This window comes from Coenobita brevimanus, chromosome 110 (genome assembly GCF_032717465.1).
Source record: "Coenobita brevimanus isolate Jiangsu-jjx chromosome 110, ASM3271746v2, whole genome shotgun sequence".
Lineage (NCBI taxonomy): Eukaryota > Metazoa > Arthropoda > Malacostraca > Decapoda > Coenobitidae > Coenobita > Coenobita brevimanus.
This window is the reverse complement of record NC_137063.1, coordinates 28,790,016-28,811,220: the sequence shown is the minus strand read 5'-3', so window position 1 is coordinate 28,811,220 and position 21,205 is coordinate 28,790,016. Positions and strand designations below refer to the sequence as shown.

The window sequence follows — 21,205 nt, the reverse complement described above, 5'->3', positions numbered from 1 at the left end:
CTTTTCATCAATGACCTTCTAAGCTCTACATCTAACCTTATCCCCTCATACACTGATGACTCCACCCTTTCTAAGCTTTTCATCTAACCCTATCCCCTCATATGCTGATGATTCCACTCTTCACTTTTCTCTTCCCCTCCCACAGTCTGTCTCAGCAAATACTCCAATAAACAAGGGATGAGGCTATGGCACACCTAATGTCTGACCTGGCTTATATCTCTGATTGGGGTAAAAGTAATCTCGTTATTTTCAATGCTTCAGAAACTCATTTCTTACATTTTTCAACTTCTGAAAATCTTCTGCAGGAGTATCCTCTATTTTTTTAACCATATCCAGCTCCATCCTGCATCATTAAATATGTTTCAGGTTTCATTCTCTCGAGATTTATCTTGAAAGGATCATATTACTTCACCTGTAAAATCTACTTCCAAGAGATTAGGTGTGTTAAGCCGACTCCGTGCCTTCTTTACCTATGCACAGATGTTGACTTTATACACGGGTTTTATTCGCCCCTGTCTAGAGTACAACTCTCATGTGTGAGGAGGCATCCCGCTTACGGTTCTTCTCAACATGATGGAGTCAAAGGCTTTTCGTCTCATTAACTCTCCTCTTACTAGTTACCTTCAACCTCTATTTCTTTGCTGCACTGTTGCATCTTTATCTCTTTTCTATCGCTACTTCAATGGTCACTGCTCCTCTATAATGTCTGCTTGCATCCCTCTACCAGTACGGCGGGAGTGTAGCACCCGTCTAGCAATAAATTCTCATCCCTATCCTGTCCAACTTTTCAACGCGATTTAACCGTTACTCCCAGTCCTTCATGTATGCAATAGGTCAACTCTGAACTTGTCTTCCTCTGTCTGTATTTCCTACTGCCTATGACCTCCAGTCCCTCAAATGCAGTGTGACCAGGCATCTCGAAATGAATAGATCTTGAATTTGGCTCTCTGTTATTTTATTTTTGCTTTTTTTCTTGGAGTGAAAAATCTTATGGGTTTCTGGGCTTTGGTTCCTTCTTCCATGTCTTAAAAAAAAAAAAAAAGATTCTTGTGTGTGGAATATTTCTGAAATACTGTAGTGCTTAGCATACCACCCTCCTCCTCTCGGCTCATAGTGGCAAAGCTCATAGGTCTGTACCCTGGGTTACCCCATTTATTAACTTTTGAAAACACCCAGTCCGTCAGTTTTAAGGGACAATGGGCACCAGTAGGTTAATATACTCTACCAGTTAATTTTTCTGTATGGCATTTTATTATACTCTACCACTTTATTTCATCATATGGAGCTTTAATATACTCTAGCAGTTTATTGGTACATGATGATGATGATTATACTAATATAGTGTGATCCGGCAGGTTGATGCATTGGACGGCCATGGCAACACAGCACTGCACACAGCCGTAAGTGAGGGTTGGCGTGACGGGGTGGCAGAGCTCCTCAAATACGGGGCTTCACCAAACACACACAGCAACACCCCGGCTCAAGACACGCCCCTTCAGAGCGCAGTTCGACTTTGCAACACCGAGACTGCTCTCATTATGCTTGACTACCATCCTGACCTGACTGTAGTAGACAGTGAGGGATGGTCTCTGCTCCACTTGGCTGCACGCGCTCAGTGCCCTGACATTATATGCCGCTTGGTCAAAGAAAAGGCATGTCAGGATCTACTTCACTCAAGTACCTCTCAGGGTTACTCAGTATTCCATGCTGCCCTCACCAACGCTCCAAAGCAAGTGAAGGAGGATGCTGTGCTGGAGATAATGCAGACTTTCTTTGAGGCTGGAGTGGATGTGAACTTGCAAAATAATCTAGGGGAGACACCTATATATCTAGCTGCATACCTGAAGCTCTCTAGGTGTGTGGAGTTGCTTTTAACTTTTGGAGCTGACCCATTTCTTCTCACAGCCACCGGGCAATCGACAGTGCATGCAGCTTGCAAAAGTGGCTGTGCTGCAAGCCTTAAGCACCTGCTGGACACTGGCAAAGTCTCAGAGCTCCTCCTCAAACGAGACGGCAAGAACCGTGAGCCTTTCCACTACGCAGTCAATAGCAGCTCCATAGCCTGCTGTGAACTCCTGCTAAAAAATGGTGACCACCTGACTCAAGTGGACGAGTTTGGTGTGTCCAGGGTGAACCTATTGCTGGAGTTCCTGCCCAATGCACCCCACCTCCTCACTAGGTTGTTTGACGCCAATATCAGTCTTTCCTCAGAGTCTCGCTACCACCAGGATTTCCACATCACTTTTCACTACTCCGGGATATTTCCACTTGGAGGAAAAGAGACCCAGAGTTTCCTTATTGGCTGCCTCTGTAACTCTCAGGCAGAGAACCTCCTAAAACATCCACTTATTGAAAGCTGTCTTTGCTTCAAGTGGAGCAAGATAAAATATTTCTTCTATTCCAATCTCCTGTCATATTTGTTTTTCATTGTGTTGCATACAGCATACATTTTATCAGTGTACCAAAAGTCATCAGTGATCCGACAGGATTTTTTCAGCGTGACTATATTTCGTGTTTTACATATTCTGATGTATCTTTTAATTCTGTGCCCTGAGATTGTCACCATCTGTGCAAACCCACTGAAATACCTCCATCAGTGGGAAACACTGACAAAGGCCATTTCACTGATTACTTCAGCATGTGTAGTATTTTCTCACAGTTTCCTGAATACCTTAGAGCCAGCACAAATGAGCTTCAATGCAACTGCAGGTTCTGAAGATAGACTTACATTGATACCACTGTCAATGACAAAACAGGTTGCTGCTGTATCTGTGTTTTTCGGCTGGGTCGAGTTCATGATGCTGTGTGGTCGCCTCCCAATTTTAGGTTTGTATGTGCTCATGTTCACACGCATAGCCAAGTCCACCATCAAGTTCATTATAGCTTTTGCTTGCCTCTTAGTTGGTTTTGCAAGTAGTTTCAATATTCTGTTCGGTAATTTAGAAGAGTTTGCCACCTTTGGGACTAGCCTCGTGAAGACACTGATGATGATGATTGGGGAGGTGGATTACTCAGACCTGGTGAATCCAAGAACAGCCTACATAAGCTATCTAATTCTCGTTGTCTTTCTTTTTCTGGTATGCATCCTCATGACTAACCTCCTGGTGGGTCTGGCAGTAGATGATATCTCTAGCTTGGAGAGCATGGGAAAGATTGAGCGGCTCTCCAGGCAAACCACGTACATAATCACCTTTGAGAAGACTGCCAGGATGGTCCAACACTCCAAGCTGTTTCCGCGATTTGTGGTCAAGGCTTTGTTTAGGCTATCACACATTAGTCCCAAAAAATGTGTGTATGTGAACAGAAAGATATCAAGAGCATGGCATAGGAAAAAACATTACATTCCCTCCGACACACTCCAACAAGCTATTAAAATTGTTACAACCAACCAAACAGACCCAGAGTCTGTTGCTCCTGGGGATACACAAGAAAAGGATGTAATTAAGGAACTGCACCAGAAACTTACAAACATCGAGAAAATGCTATCTACAAATCTCTCTGAGCTCACTGCGCACTCTGGAAAACAGAGCACCAAAATGGAAACTACTGAGGTGCATTGAAAACTGGGCTGACATTTCAAGCTGTGTTGCTTCTTGTCATATTGCAGAATTTGATATTTTTATTGGAGAGAGCATATGACAGGGTGGATAGACAAGGATTGTGGAAAGTGTTAAGAATATATGGAGTAGATGGGAAGTTGTTGAATGCTGTGAAGAGTATGTACAATGGTGCGAAGGCTGCAGTGAGCGTGGATGGTGAACTAAGTAAATTTTTCTCTTTGAAAGTTGGTTTGAAACAGGGATGTGTCATGTCTCCATGGTTGTTCAATCTGTACATGGACGGGGTAATAAAAGAGGTACAAGGTAGGGTAGTGGATGTTGGCGTGGCCCTGGTGAGAGAGGATAGTGTTTGGAAACTCCCTGTACTGTTGTTTGCAGATGATACTGTGTTGTTGAGTGAAGACGAAGGCTTGGTGGATGAGTTTGAGAGAGTGTATAAGAAACGGAATCGAAAGGTGAATGTAGGGAAGAGCAAAGTGATGGTCTTTGAGAGAGGTGAAGTCAGTGAATGTACAGCGAGGTTGGATGGTGAGGAATTGGAAAATGTGAGTACGTTTAAGTACTTGGGTAGTGTGATGAGTAAGGATGGAGGTTTGGAGGGTGAAGTGCTTGAAAGGGTACAGCAGGGAAGAAAGGTTGCTGGTTCTTTGAAAGCAGTGATAAGAAACAGGGAAGTGAGCATGGAAGTGAAAAAGTTACTACATGACAGTATTGTGATACCAACTCTAACGTACGGAAGTGAAGCTTGGACGTTGTTGGAAGGACACAAGTCAAGAGTGAGAACAGTGGAAATGAGTTATTTAAGAGGAGCCTGTGGAGTCACATGGAGAGACAGGCTGACGAATGAGGGTATAATGGAGCGTTGTGGTGTTGATGTGGATGTGATAGGAAGCGTTATAAGGAACACACTGAGGTGGTTTGGCCATGTGGAGAGGATGGAGGGTGAAAGACTGACGAAGAGAGTGTATGTGAGTGAGGTGGAGGGGGGAAGAGGGAGGGGGAGGCCGAGGATGAGATGGAGGGATGGGGTGGAGAGGTATATGAGAGAGGGAGGTGTGAGTTGGGAGCAGGGCAGTGAAATGGCGAGGGACAGGGCTACTTGGAGGCGATTTGTTTGTGGCCACCCCAAACGGGATTGAGGCGTCTGGCAATAGATAGATAGATAGATATTTTTATGTTTCTATAATGTATGGTGGTTGTGTGACTGAGCATTCGAATCGGGATGACTGCCGTGTCTCAGGAGCAGTGTTTCAGATACTCGACAAAATCGTGCAAAATGCCATCAGGGTTGGATTTCTGTCATGTAAAATGCCGTCAGCTGTGTAAGATAAATGGATTCAGACCCAATCGTTACCACGAGGAATGCCAGACACAACCTAACTCCAACGACTATAAATACCATCGACGCACACACTGTGGTCTTAGTTTTCTTGGCACTGAACTTCGTGTCCCAAATTTGACACTAATTCCAGATGCACAGCCAGCACAGACCTGCTCATTTGTCTATTAATAGGGGCACCATGATTGTATCATTAGCATGGCTGAAAACAAAGTTCTCGACCAAAGAGGACAGATCAGCCGTACACAAAGTAAAGGAAATCAGACCCAGAAAGTACCCTGAGGAATATCAAACATAACCCACACCAACGACCAAAAACACCATCAACCCACATTCTCTGCCTGTGACGTGAAATAATGTCCTCAGTCAAAGTACATACACACCCACTTGCACCAGCAGACGCAAGTTTATACAAAAATCCTTTATGATTCACTCTATTAAAGATAGCAGAGAAATCAAACTGTAGCAGGCTACCCTCAGACCTGTACACCAGAACTTGCTGTAAAATATAGCTCATTGTTAACAGCGTGTCTCAAGGGCCTAGACGAGGCTAATAGACAATTTGTTGTTATTGTTTTTGTAGCCCTAGGCTTATCTGAACGTGAGCCCAGTGGACTGCAGGAAACCGGCCACTATAGCTGCGTGCTCCCCGAGACCTTTTGTTAAGGTTATACTGAAGGAATGTGTGTGTTGTGATGGTGCGGTGTATGAAGTGACAAAGTATGTTGTGTAGAGGCTGCATTACACTACAGAGAGGGTTATGGGATTATTTGTGAGTTGTATTTTGTGTTGGTATTAAAGCCGGCAAGGATGATGGCCGCATCAGTCAGACTAGATGCACTCATGTCTCCCTAGCAAGGACAGTTTCTGAGGAAAGAATGTCTGGTGGGGGTTCTTGAAGGACGCTGTTTGGCTGGAGGTTATGCATGGCTATGGTGGCTATCAGTTTCTGTAATGTAGGGTTGGGTGGAAGAGGAAGGGTGTCGTTGAGGCATTCTGCATGGTGTTGGACCACTCGTTTTTTGTTTCTTTGTAGTGGGGGTGGTGCAACATGAGTTACATGGGTGGGATGGATCCTGTGCTGAAGAAATGAACTATGTATGCTGACCTCTCATGCATATTACTATCCCTGAGTGAGGGTACTTGTTTATTGGCACAAGTGGAATATATTTCTGGCTTTTGTGTATCCTGTTATTATTCTTAAGGTTTTGTAATGTGCTTGTGTGGGTTTTCCATGTTTGTAGTTGTTAAGGTTAAGACCCCGCTTGAGCTTGTTTAATTAATTGTCTTCCGAATGAACTGCTTAAATTATTACCACTTACAGTATGTCATGTGGTGATCATAGGTGTCCCTGTGAGTGTTTTCAAGGCTTCTAAGTTGTGATGAGCCTTAATTTGCACGGATGTTGTTTGCATGTTAAGAAAAGGTCATGTGTCTGTCCAAAGTAAGTCCAGGAATTCTGGGGTTTCTTCCTCATGGGAGTGATTGCTTAAACTGGGGGACCTGGATGTGTGTTAAGATTCGTGTGTGTCTGGACTGAAGAGAGTGATGGTATGTCTGGTTAGTAAGGCAGTTATTTTGCTGTGTCTTTACCAGTGTCCTAGTAAGTATTGGTATTGCTGGAACTGGTCTGCTGATTGCTGAGTTTTGTAGTGTTGTGAATCTATTGCTATATGTTCCTAAAAGGGTAATACGGGATTAGTGTTACCATTCCTCTTTCAAAAGCATTTGGATGTTCCTCGTAGACTTCAGTTTTGGTGTTGCAACTACTCTAAAGAAATACTGTCCATTAACAGTACCAGTGCACAGAACAAAATTACATTAGCTCAACCTGGTCTCCCACCACACCAGGAACAAACACGAAAAACATTAAAAAAAACAAAACCCAGTTAGCAATGCGTTCGTTCGTTATAAAGACTCCAACATGCTTGCATGCATCAGCCTTAGTCACCTAATGGCGGCTGTCCAAGCTGCTCGATCTCTATTAGCCTCTCTATTCAGTCCCTGATCCCTGAGGCCACCCTCTATGACTCTGTCCCAAGTATTTCTCGGTCTGCTACTCGCAACTCTATCCTCAGCGTTCACATTTCTGACCCTCAGTACCCAATGTCATCCTCCATCCTCTCCACATGCCCAGACCACCTCAGTCTACCCTCTCTCATCACAGTACTGATACATATGTCCCAATCATCCTCTCAATTCTTCATTAGCAATCCAAACCCCTAACTCCGGCCTACCACTCAAGGACGCATTACACATCATTATCTCTGTTCGTTTGAGCCTACAAATCTCCTCCTCATTTACCGCCCAAGTCCCACTATCGCATGGTATTACACTCCTCACACATGCTGCATACAAGGACCTCCTAGCACGCACTGAGAGCCCTCTCAGTATCAGGAGGCCCAACAACTCCCTGAACTTCTGAAACCACTTCTTTCCCTTACCACTGAGTTAGTTCTAGCCCCACCTCCAGCACATACCATGTCCCTCAAATAACAAAACTCCTCCAAACACTCAAGAGACTCTTCTGCAAGATTAATCCTTTCCTGCGTCTCTTTTTGCATGCTGTCCCCTACATACCGCACACATAAAATCACCATTATTTTTGCATGCTGTCCCCTACATACCGCACACATAAAATCACCATTATTTTGCAACCTACTTCTAAAACCACTACACCTCTTATGCACTCACTAATCACAAACACTGCACAAGATGGAATTACTTCCCACACTCTTGTGGTAAACTGCTCGTGGCCACATTCCTTCTGTTTTGACAGTACCTCCACCAGCCCAAGACATTATTATCACTTTTATCAGCGTTTACCATCAAACCCTTGTGCACCATTCCAGCTCAATCCTTCCTAAATCTTTCCTCCGCTACCTTCTCATTCTCCGCTATCAGCATCAAGTTATCAGCATCTAACACCTTCCATGGAAGTTCATTTCTGAAGTCACGTGAGAGAACTTCAAGCATAACGATAAACAATAATAGGTTTAAATCTGACCCATGATGTACATTAACTTTCAGAGAAATTCATCACTCTAACCTCCTTTCACTCTAACCTGAGTGCGAAAACTTACCTACTGTACATGACTCCTCCCATCCACTCATCAGTCACAACTTTTCTCATTGCTGACTTTACCACCTTCTTGAACACTGTCAAAAGCCTTCTCCAGATCAACAAAGTACAACTCTTCCTTTCTTCCTCTGTATTTTTCCCGAAGCTGTCAAGGATGAATATTTTATCAGTGGTTCCTTTGCTTGGCATAAACCCCAAAACTGCATCTCTTCAATATTCAATACTTCCCTTATCACATCATCTAGTACTTTCTCCATGACATTCATTACCTAGTCCAAAAGCTTCATGCCTCATAATTTTCTCTCTCCACGGCATCGCCCTTCCCCTTTTACACATTTACAACCACGCTCTTCAACCAGTCATCTGGAACAACACACTCATATATAACAGAATTTATAAATCAGTAACTAAACGCACTCGTATATCTTTACACACATATCTCACCTTCACCAAGAAACACAGTTTCATCTAGTCAGAAATGAGGAGCACAATTCATTGTTTTAAAACAAATCCATACCATCCTTATACTACGCCCCCTCCACCACAAAGAAACAATAAATGAGCAGTGTCTGTGCGCTGTGCACAGGTCTACTGCACGCCTTTAAATCCTTCGCTACAGTATGTTTTCATTTTAAATCAGACTACCATCAGACGATGTTATTCAACTTGGGAAGATGTATAATTGTGGTGGAGGATAATAAAGACTACTGTATACATATTCCCTCTAATAATGAAAGTCGTCCTTAAAGTAAAAAAAAAAAAAATTATATATTTAAATATATTTATATATATATATATATATATATATATATATATATATATATATATATATATATATATATATTTGATGGTGCAAAGAATAAATCAAAACACGTCCTTGGGCTGAAGGTCTAAAACGTCGCATCACTGCCCAACGAAATGCTACACAAACTCAAGGCCACCACAGCCATCTTGTATCTTTAACCTAATTTCGTTCTTCATGACCTGTTTCATTCACAAATTTTGCCCTTCCCTGACAGTACTTCATCCTACCAAACTGCGATGCAACCATTGCCCTTCTCTGCTTCAGTACCAACACAAAATACAGTCTGCGAGCCATCCACTCTGCCCTCACACAAAACCAGCTCACTTACCTCAATCGCACAACACAGGCAAGCTTTCAAGGCAGTCCACGTACCATATAAACGATGTGTTCCAATATATGTAATCTTTTTCCAAGCAAATTTTACTCTGAGATGAAGGAAACGACGAATCTAAAACACAGGTAGCAACGAAGCTTTCACCTATGTATTTTTATGTAATTCATTGCGGACTAAGTGGCGATGAACATCATATAAAACAGGCGACACACAGTGAGGATTTAAGTATACTGGTAAGCAACTGTTTGAGAACACTACTGAAGTGGCCATAGGTCTGTAGTCCATCAAGTTCACATCCATAATAACCAGTTGCCACAACAGTGCCTTGCATATCTGAAGTACGAGTTTGACACAATTCAGACTTAAACAATCAGGTTCACATCAGAGAAACTGACATAGGCACCTGGTGGCCTAGTGGTTCGAATGCCCCCTTGGAATGAAGGCATTGCAATTATGCTGCAATGCCATCTTGGGAAATAGGCTGATCATGTACCCTTAAATGTGCTAGACCATCACAACCCTGCATCAGGCCACACCACCACAAAGGTGATACTCGGGTACGGGTTATTATTTTTTATTGTATTTATTCTTAGTTTATTTGTGCATTTAGAAATTTGTATGTTACTGCACACACGGACAAAGAAGTTGTCACAATACCTAGTGTAGCTTTGTTCAGTTTGTAAAAGAACTAAATTCATGTCAGATTTAAAAAATGGCCTTGATCTCTTTAATACAATGGCTTAATTTAATTAAGACTGCTTCTGGGCCATTAATTTAAGCCCAAGAAGGATCTCTGTCTCGTCATTATAGCCATCATCATTATTATCATCTTCATTATCAGCAGCAGCAGCAGCAGCACCAGCAGCAGATGCTAATAACATTAATAATAATAATAATAATAATAATATATAATAATAATAATATAATAATATAATATAATGATAATATAATATAATAACAATATAATTATATAATAATATAACCATATAACCAAATTTTGGCGCCTGGTGGTTTAGTGGGTAATTACGATGCTCTAATCGGATTAAGCCGGTGAAGGTTTATATCCAAGAGATGGTTGGAGTTTATTGCTCATGTAATGCTACTCAGGGATGATAATAACATAATATTAATAATAATAATAATAATAATAATAATAATAATACAGTAATAATAATACTGTAGTTATCATCATCATCATCATCATCATCATCATCATTTTTCGGTTTCAAGTCTGTTTTCCATGTAGTGTGAGTCAGAGGGCTTCACCTGAGAACTTTACCATGCTGTGTTCTGCGCCAGCCTTCGAGTAATACCTTCGTGATCTAAGGGCAGTACACACCGCTCTCTTGTCCTCAGTCAGCCTTTCCGTCAATGGCCCGGCACCTCTATATCTCCACACCTCCTCATCCATCTCGCTTGGTCCATCCTCTCGACATATTCAGATCATCTCAGTCTCTTATCTACTTGCTTTCAGATGCTATCCAGTCCCAGCCGTCTTCTTAGTTCTTCTTAGGATATCCAGTCATCTGGTTTTGCTCCATATTTCCAGTGGATCGTTCTACTGTGGTTTTGTTCCATTCTCACAATATCCTCCTCTTTTACATCCTATGTTTCATTGACACACTGTATGATACTTGTAAAATAGATACCAAACACTTTCCCTTTTGTGTACAGTGAGAATACTCGAGATGTCAGAATGGGCAGCAGTTCACTGAAAAATTTCCACCCACTACGCATTCCCTCGGTGTCACTCTGCCTGGCACCAGCCCGTGCACTGATAGCATTAAAAGGTAGCAGACTTTATTCACAATCTCTAGTGACCCACCTTCGACAACCAAGGATCATATTGGTCTATCGTCGAGTGCTCTAGCTATACCCTTACATCTACTACACGTGGATTCCATCGCCAATCTCAAACTGCCACTCACTTCACTACCTTTCTCTTGCACCCAGTGTTTACATGCAGTGCAGAAAAACACTGTTTCTACTCACACCCAATCTTCACACAGCAGATGGCCAGTAACCCGAATCCATAATTGGCTCAATGTAACATCTACACAGATCATGTCTTTTGTCTAACCAGTGTTTACTTGAAAACCTTTGGATTCTTCCTTCCAATTCTGAAAGGATTAAAAACTGAAAGGAATAAAAACAGCTTTCGTCAACCCCTTAGCTAGGGTTATGCTACTTTAGGTACAATATATCGTCGATGCCACAGACAACTTTAGTAAGCTTAAGATTCAGTCACAACGAAGGGTTCAAGTCTCCAGATAAGAGCGAAGGGAACGGTCAATAAACACGTTCAATTACTCTTCACTGTAAGTCAGGAAAGTGCATCAAAATATCACAACTTTTTCCATACAACTGATATTGTAAGCTGGGGAAACTAGTAAACAAGCTTTACAGACAGCAATGATACTTTACTAGACAACTTTTGTGTAATTTACTGTGGGCTTGATTAAAAAAAAAAAAAATGTAATATAAAGCGACTAATAAAGATGCCAATGTACAGAAACTGTATATTGAAAATAGTTTTATCTTCACCCCTCTCAGTATTATGAATCTACATTATTTAGTTTCAGTTACCATTATGTGGTTTTATTTCTACCCCCTGGGGGTAGGGGAGGTTCAAGAATACTCTCCCAGTATCCCTGCTTGTCGTATGAGGCGACTAAAAGGGTTGGTGGTGGCTTAGTGCCCCACCCCGTAAAAAGAACTAACTAAACAAGCGAATAAAGCGCCTCGGACCAGGACGGACCATACGTTGACGACTAAGGAACGGACAAAGGACATTCTAAGGGTGGGGACATGGAATGTGAGAGGAGTGAATGATGAAATGAAAGAGAGAGAGAGAGAGAGAGAGAGAGAGAGAGAGATTGTTCAGGTGCTTGAGGATGCAAGAGTGGATATATGTGGATTGACTAAAACTAAATGGTAAGGTGAAAGGGTGAGAGAATGGGAATACGGTTTAGGAATATGTGAGGGAGTTAAATGAGAATGAGAGGGCAAAGAGGGACAGTGTCTGATGATAAGCAAGAAGTGGAAGGAGAATATATGAGAGTACTAAACAGTGGGTGCAAGGATTGTATGGGTGAGAATGAAAGTAGGTATACAGGTGTGGGCGACTGTGTGTGCGTATGCGCCGACAGAGGACCGAGTGGCAAGAGCGAAAGATGAGTTTTGGGTGAGTGTAAAGCATGTATGGACAAGTTTGAGAGGAGTGAGAGAGTGTTTTTGATTGGAGACATGAATGGCAAAGTTGGGAATGTGCGAGTGGATGGAGTGGTTGGTCAGTGGGGTGCGCCAGCTGAAGTAGATGGGAATGGTAATGCTTTGGTGGACATCTGTGCTGATAAGGGGTTAGCAATAGCTAACACCTACTTTCGGCATAAGATGATCCATAGGTATACATGGAGAGTTATGAGGAGGATGGATAGTAAACTTGTTGAACGAAAGGCAATGATAGACTATATGTGTGTGGATGAGCGAATGAGAAGACAAGTGGTGGATGCAAGAGTGTGGAGGGGTGGGGGAATGGAATCTCGGACCATCGCTTAGTGATGGCCAAGGTAAGGCTGCAAAGAAAAATGGTTGAAGAGACGAAGGGGAAGACAGGAGGAAACAGCTTCTGTGAGAAGAGTGGAGAAATTGCAGGACAGTGAGAAAATGACAGAGTATAAGAGCATAGTGGAAGAAAGATTGGGAAGGTATGAGTTAGAGCAGATGGAAGAGGTGGAAGACGTATGTAAGATATTCACGGAAGAGATAAGCGCAGCGTGTGAGGTGGTATGTGGAGTGAAGAGGAGATGCAGGGGTGTGCAAGGGACAGCATGGTGGAATGATGAGGTGAAACGAGCTGTGGAACAAAAGAAGAAGGCATATAGTGAATGGCTAGCGAGTAGAGGTAGGGGAGAAGTTCAGCGAGAGGTATATGTGAGCTGGAGAAGGGAGGTGAAGAGATTGGTGAAGGAGAGTAAGAAGAAAGTGGATGAAGAGTTTGGGAGGAATCTGAGTGTGAAATGGAAGGACAGTAAGAAATTGTTTTGGAAGGAGGTAAAGACAGTAAGGCAGTGTGAAAGGGGTAATAATAGGGGAGTGAAAGATAGGTATAATAGATTGTTGGTGGAGAAGAGAGAGAAATTGAGGAGATGGAAGGAGCACTTTGAGGATTTGTTGAATGTAGAGAGTGAGAGCAGTGCGAGTATAAGTGGCTGGGGAATGGCTGGGAGAAGAAGAGATGAGAGAAGGGAGGAAGAGATCAGTAGGACGGAAGTAGTGGAAGCAATAAAGAAGATCAAGATAGGAAAGGCCCCAGGAATTGATGGAGTGTGTGGTGAAATGCCGAGGTATGGGTGTGAGATTGCAGTGGAGTGGATATGGAAGTTATGTAGATTGGCTTGGGAAGAGGGAAGGGTTTCGGAGGACTGGAAATCGGGTATAATTGTTCCTTTATACAAAGGAAAAGGGGAGAGAGAAGTATGTGGTAACCATAGGGGTGATTGCTTAGTGTGACTAAAAAATATATGGTAGAATATTCATTGTTAGGGTTAGACGTATAACAGAGGAGGTAGTTGGAGAAGAGCAAGGGGGATTTAGGAAGGGAAAAGGGTGTGTAGATTAGATATTTGTTCTAAGATGTTTAGTGGAGAAGTATCTAGAGAAGAGGAAGAAAGTGTATGCTGCCTTCATGGACTTGGAGAAAGCTTATGACAGAATAGATAGACAAGGTATGTGGAAGGTACTGAGAATGTACGGAGTGGAGGGGATATTGTTGAGTGCTGTGAAGAGTATGTACGAAGGAACTAGGGCTACGGTCCGAGTGGATGGTGAGCTGAGTAAGTTTTTTTTATCTCAGTGTGGGACTGAAACAGGGTTGTGTGATGTCTCCATGGCTGTTTAATATATACATGGATGAGGTTGTAAAGGAGGTGCCAGGTAGGGCAGTGGATGTGGGGGTGGCTCTAGTGAATGAGAGTGAGATTTGGAAGATTCCGGTGTTGCTGTTTGCTAATGATACAGTATTGTTGAGTGAAGATAAATGGGAGTTGCAAGGTTTGGTGAATGAATTTGGGACAGTGTGTAGGAAGAGGAATCTGAAAGTTAAAGTAAACAAGAGTCAAGTTATGGTGTTTGAGAGGAATGAAGTCACAGAATGCACAGTGAGGTTGGATGGTGAGGATATGGAGAATGTGAGTGCATTCAAGTACTTGGGTAGTGTGATGAGTAAGGATGGAACTTTGGGGGATGAAGTGCTTGAAAAGGTACAGCAGGGAAGGAAGGTTGTTGGTTCACTGAAAGCAGTGATGAGAAATAAGGAGATGAGTATGGAAATTAAGAAGTCCCTGCATGCTAGTATTGTGATCAATACCCAGACGTATGGAAGCGAGGCATGGACCTTGCAAGAGGGGAACAAGTCAAGAGTGAGAGCAGTGGAAATGAATGAGTTACTTGACAGGAGCATGTGGAGTGACATGGAGGGACAGGTTGACGAATGAAGAAGTGAAGGAACGTTGTGGGGTGGAAGTGGATATGGTTGAGAAGATTAGAAGAAATACACTGAGGTGGTTTGGACATGTGGAGAGAATGGAGAATGAAAGACTGGCTAAGAGGGTATATGTAGGTGAGGTGGAGGGAGGAAGAGGGAGGGGAAGACCGAGGATGAGGTGGAGAGATGGAGTTGAGAGGTATATGAGGGAGGGGGGAGTGAGTGGAGGGGAGGATAGTCAAATGGTGGGTGACAGAGCGACTTGGAGGCGTTATGTCTGCGGCCACCCTTTGAGGGATTAGGGCTTCGGGCTATAGGTAGATAGATAGATAGGTAAATTTCTACAGACGCCTGGTGGTCTAGTGGCTCAAGGTATCGTCAGAGTAACAGTCTTGTGTGAATCGGCTCCAAGGTGGTGTAATTAAAATTCGCCGGGACGCAGTGAAGTGCTTCAACAGTCATATTTAATAGATCTGGTAAACTGTTGACGACGCATATAACAAGGCACAAACCTCAAAGATTGACTGTCTAAGATATTTTGCAAAAAATTATCCATTAAGACTATGTTTGTCATTTATGTACCAATGAATTTACTTAACTCCTTCAATTCGATGACGTATGTACAGTTCAGTCAGACCACCACCAGACGATATTATTAATCTTGGGAAGGAACTCCTGCTGGGAACGTGTTAATAAATGCCCTGCTTAACGCTTCTGGTAAGAAAAGTTTCCCCATAACGTTAATAAAAACGTCACCTGGTTCAAGGGGTTAAATATTTTTTTTTCCCTCAAAACAGCATATGACATAATAATTATGATACCTCACTGATGGTCGTGTTGCTTATTCTAAGGTATAGCGAGTCGTCAGCTGAATGAGAAGCATTCAGTTACTGTTTACCTTATTACGTTTTAAGCTTTCTTATTACACGCTCCTCAAAACAAAGCTACAGTATAGACGCCCTCACGTGGAACATGCGGAACGTGTTCGATGGAGCTAGCTCGCATATGTTATTATTCTAGTTTTCCAACGATGTGCGTAGATCTGTCATAACTTCAGTCATTTCTAAGATAAATGAGTTATGATGCTCAATATGGCACTTTTTTTTTTTTTTTTTTTTTTTCAGAAACCCGATGGTGAATTTCAGAAAAACCTTTTTTTTCCATTAGCTTTCCAACGATATGCCTGTGTTTGCTGTCCTTTTGAAAATGTCCGAGTTAACCTAGATTCGGTGTTCAATTTAGCGATTTAATTTTTTCGGCAATAAGATGGAAAATTTTGAGAATGTATAATAATAACACCTATTCATTTTCCATAAACTATACGTTGACTTGCATAGACCCACTAGAGTTTTAATAGTTTCCGAGATGACAGTTTTGTTGTTCTGGTGCTGAACATCATTCCCACGATGAGTTAAGTCTCACACTATTTTTACATATTACATACAGAGATGTTTATTCATAATTAAAGAGGATGTAATATGGTGTGAAGATAATCAACAAACACACAACTTCACTGTAAGTGTGGCGCGGGAACAAGATGAAAGCCTAGACGTGCAAATGCTAGCATTTTCAGACGTAAATAGAGAGGGTGAAAGAGGATGGTAGAAGGATATAAATATGCATATGTTTAAGTCTTGGGGAAACATATATCTATGTTAAAATACCTTATGTAATTAATACTGCCTTACTGAGGTGTATGATGTGCATGGTAGAGTTGTAACTCACGCCTTCTCTTGTACATAACTCAGTATGTCTGAGAGATATGGCATCTCTAAATAAGCTGACCTAAGCCTGGTTTCCAGGGCGGGCAGAGAGAGAGGCCGTCAGAATACTCTTAGCATTCGTTGGAGGGAGACATACTACTCTGCGGCTCTCTCTTGTCGCAGCTGTATCTTTCTGTGGCAAAATAAAGAGAGAGAAAACACATCTGCTCCAGTTTTAGTCTGATTCACCTGCACGCTACCTTAACCCCTGACTCACAGACATACCACCATTTCCGGCGGCAGCTGTGGCAGCAGGATTTAGCCGCGGGAACAGTGACAAGCTGGAGACATCAGTGGAGTTCATACCAGCCGGTACATACAAAAATTGGTGGTCCAGTGCTGGGATACGAATGGGTGCCGAAAGGGATTCTATTAGTGTAGTGAAACCCTTGGAAACCGCTCGTTGAACCTTAGTTACAGGTGAATAAAAGAAAATCCTAAGTTCACTTTTGCAAAGGGACTTTGGAGTGAGATAAAGGATAGAGCAGTGGGAGCAGAAAAAATCGGAGTAGTAAACTCGTTCTCTCAAGATTATCTCTGCCTGTAAGCGAGAACTGGCAAATTGTCTCGCTCTTGTGAGGGAGAGAGGCCGAGGCCAGTGCAAGAGGGGATGGTGTCATCCGAAGGCATCTGGCAACTCTGGTGAGGCGAGAGCAAGAGGCAAGTGGGCTGCACTCGAGGGGACTCAGGCGAGGCGAGAGTGAAGGCAACAGCTCCGTGTGGTTGGAGGGACGAAAACTGACGGGTGTGTGGAGTAGCAGCACGGATCTACCTGGATTTCCTGCGTCATCTGGATACACTTACGTTAGTGTACACCCACAAAAAAAATATTCATTACCCTTGTGGTGTGATACAATATGACATAAGGACCAAGGGTTCTGAACTACTACCAGTACCAAATGAACACAGTTTCACTTTTCCAAATCATTTCAGAGTTCATCGCACCCAGAGGTAACAATAATACTTTTGGTGGGTGTACATGCACATTTTTCCACATGACATACATAAAATGCGCGCCTCCGCCGCCAGACCCCCCACCCCGCAATGGAGCCGCAGCCGTACCCCCACCCCAGGAGGACACCACGGCTGGCCAGGTGAGTGCGGGACTGGCCCACAACAAGACGGTCGCCGGGGCGCTCCTACCTTGAGTCCCTCTTCCCCTCAACATACCCAACTGCGATGTCGCAGGAATGCGACACTACTTCTTGGCCAGAGCAGCCCTCACCAGGATCGGGGTGGAACTGCTCCAGATACAGTCCTAGGCAACGCAGTGGTAATGGCCACTGTACATACCGGGGAGGGAACGGCCACTGTATGTCCCTCAGTTGCTTCCCCCTGCAGCCCCGCAGTAACAGCCACTGTACGTACTGGGGAAGAAACGGCTATTGTACGTCCTTCTGCTGCAGCCACATCTGGAGTCCACCTTGGTGTGCTAGCTATTGAGCACACACCGACAGGCAAAGGCAGGAGGAGTGGAACTGTGATGACAGCCACTGTACGTGTCGGGGAGGGAATGGCCACTGTATGTCCCTCATCCACTTCCTCCTCCTCCTACAGGAGTACCCCCGCAGTGATGGCCACTGTACGTACCAGGAAGGGAATGGCCACTGTACGTCTCTCAGCTACTTCCCGTTGGGATGGCAGACCTGCAGCAACTGCCACTGTACGTGCCGGGGAGGGAACGGCCACTGTACGTGCCTCATCTGCCTCTTCCTCCTTTGGGAGCAGCACCACGGTAATGGCCACTGTACGTACAAGGGAAGGAACAGCCACTGTACGTCTTTCTGCTGCTACCCTTAGAGGCTGTGGAACTACAACGACGGCCACTGTACATGTTGGGGAAGGGATGGCCACTGTACACCCTTCATCCACAGTCTCGAGGGTTCTTCCAGAGGGGAAGGCCCCTTGCGCGGCCGGCTCACTATCTCTTGGCTGGATGGGATGCCCTTCTCTCTCTCCCTCCAGGTGTGGTTCCCTGGAGGTGCTGCCGTTCCAGGAGTGGTAATGAGGTCCTGTCCCCGAAGGCTGGGTTCTTGCCCTATGGCCCGCCCCTGGACGACACTGGCCCCTGACGGACACTCCGCAGGAGAGGTACCGCAGCCAACCCCTGACGCCGCCTCAACCTGCAGGCGACCACAGTACCAGGCCTCCCACGGCCAGCCCACGGACCCCAAGGCAGGACCGCTCGGTCAGCCCTCCACCCAGAGTAAGCAGTGGCGGACCCGACTCCTGACGCTGTTTGGCCCCAGTCCCTAGGGCCACTTACCAGGTCGAGGCCCCCAGACGGAAGGGCCTCCCTGCACCCCAGACAGGACACGTTCCCAGGTTGTGACGCTCCCAAGAGCTGTACCGTGCCTCCTACAGGAGAGCTCTCCAGAGGGGCCCCCCGCCCACTCCCGGGCGTCACCTCAATTAACCCCAGGCATCGGCAATCCAGTGACGACATCTTCAACCTCCAGAGTCGTGTTAAAGACTTAGTGAAAGTGACAGTCAGTGAATGTGAACAGTGAGATAGAAACAATACACTAAGGTTCCTACTCTAGTTTATCCAAGGTACTGTGTTTATGCTCAAGCCCGTCGGAACCAGGGTAATGTATTAGTGTGCGGCCTGAGACTAACCTACTAAGAACAGTCCTAAAGACAGAACGTGTGATCAGTGTCGCCACAGCTAAGTGACATTCCCTCGTGCCTTGACTCAGGTATAGGCACCGTGCCTATGTGATATGTATGCTAGTACTAATTAACTTGTCACTTCTCTCTATTCATATGTAGTGTATCCTGACGTGTATACTGAATGGAAATTGTGCACTAACTCTGACATCTATATTATGCCCTTGTGACCTGTTATATATGTGTATTGAAATGAAGTGGTACACTGACTCAGACATCAATACTTTGCTTATGGACACATTGTACCAATATTAGTCATTCTGTCACTTTACCTCTTCCATATTCAGTATATCTTTGTATGTGTATTGTAAGGAGTTTGAATTAAGACAATAGATGTGTTAAGGTATACTGCCGAGTTTTTATGCCCTGTTCTTGTGAGTTCGGTCTAGAAAGAGGACCCCACTCAGTAACTGATGTTTTTGGGACGAGAGGTCGGAGAGAGACCATGAGGCTTGGTTAAAACTAAACAGACCCACCGGTACCTCCGTACCATTTTCACCCACCTTACCACCCAGGCCCCTTTCGTCGTGTTTAGCCTTTCCCACGTTCCTTCTTCCCCATGTTTGAGCAGTGCGAATTGCCAATCTCGCCGCCACACCACTTACCCTCCCTTGAGGGTTAATAATAGGTGACATGGAGGAGGCCGAGCCTTGAGACACGCCCCCCTCCCACCCCACGCTACCTACTCCACCTTCTCACCTCTCCACCTACCAAATTAACAGCCTCCGACAACTGCTCCTGGATTTCCAAGACCTTTTCTCATCTTGCCCAGCAGACATTGGGCATACCACCTACCTCAACCACGAAATCCACACCATGGGACCACCCATCCGCCAACCCTCATGACGCAAGAACCCTAAACAATGGGCAGAAGAAGACTGGCAGGTCCAGGACATGCTCGATGCTGGCGTTATTTCCAACTCCACAAGCCCCTGGTCCTCCCCCGTCGTACTCATTAGAAAAAAGGATGGCACCATGTGGTTCTATGTTGACTACCATAAACTAAACGATGTCACCATCACGGACGCCACTCCCCTACCCAGAATTGACGATTCCCTCGACTCACTGCACGGCTCGTCATGGTTTTCCACCCTCGGCCTGCAGTCGGGCTACTGGCAAGTCCCCGTCCATCCCGAGGACAAACAAAAAACAGCCTTCCCCACCAGCAATGGCAAACATTATGAATTTAATGTCCTCCCCTTCGGACTTTGCAATGCCCCGGCCACATTCTCCTGCCTCATGGAGTCCTGAGCGGCCTGACCTGGGAATCTGCCTGGCGTATCTAGATGATGTCATCATATTCAGCCAAACCTGGGCCAACCATCTCCACTGCCCCAAACAAGTCTTTATACGAATATGCCAGGCCAGACTTAAACTCAAACCTTCAAAGTGCGTCCTAGCAGAAAGATCCATCTCCTTCCTAGGACACGTGATCAGAGCCAAGGGCATCTCCCCTGATCCCGACAAATTGCATGCAATCGCCGACCTCCCTCTACTTAAGGACGTCCACGAAACGTGCACCTTCCTCAGACTTACCTCTTACCACTGGCGCTTCGTCAAAGGCTTTGCCGACATTGCCAAGCCCTTACACGATCTGACAAAGAAAGATGAACCTTTTGTGTGGACAGATACCCGAATCGCGGCATTCAACACCCTAAAAAACAAACTCATCTCAGCCCCGATTGCAGCTTTCCTGGACTACAACCTCCTTTTCCGTCTATACACCGACATTTCCCTTATTGCCATAGGGGCTGTACTCACCCAGGTGCAGGACGGACAGGAACATATCATCGCCTGCGCCAGCCGCACCCTCAATCAGGCGGAGAGAAATGACGCTGCTACCAAATGTGAGTGCCTGGGTATTATCTGGGCACTGGATTACTTCTGCTCCTATATTTCAGGCACCCATGTCGTCATCATTACCGACCATCAATCTCTCCTGTGACTACGACAATCTAACACCACCAGCGCTCAACTGATTCGATGGCGAGAGGCACTGAAAGAATTTGATATTGAAATATTATATTGACCCAGGAAGCTGCACACGAACGCCGATGCCCTCTCCCGCCTCCCCATCAACTCAATTTGCATAAAACCAGACCTCCTCCAAATGTGGCATGACAAACAATGCCCCACCTGGATGCCGCCACACACCTTCGCCAAATTA

General features: G+C 44.6%; 1 protein-coding gene across 1 annotated transcript in view; it reads left to right on the top strand.

Moving 5' to 3' along the window:
* Positions 1-3,560, top strand: part of LOC145417525 (transient receptor potential cation channel subfamily A member 1 homolog) — a 35,416-nt gene extending 31,856 nt beyond the window's left edge. Inside the window, exon 5 of the mRNA XM_080286234.1 lies at positions 1,356-3,560. Within this exon, the coding sequence (XP_080142360.1) occupies positions 1,356-3,560 (2,205 nt within the window). The remainder of the gene's footprint in view (positions 1-1,355) is intronic.
* Positions 3,561-21,205: the final 17,645 nt, after the last annotated feature.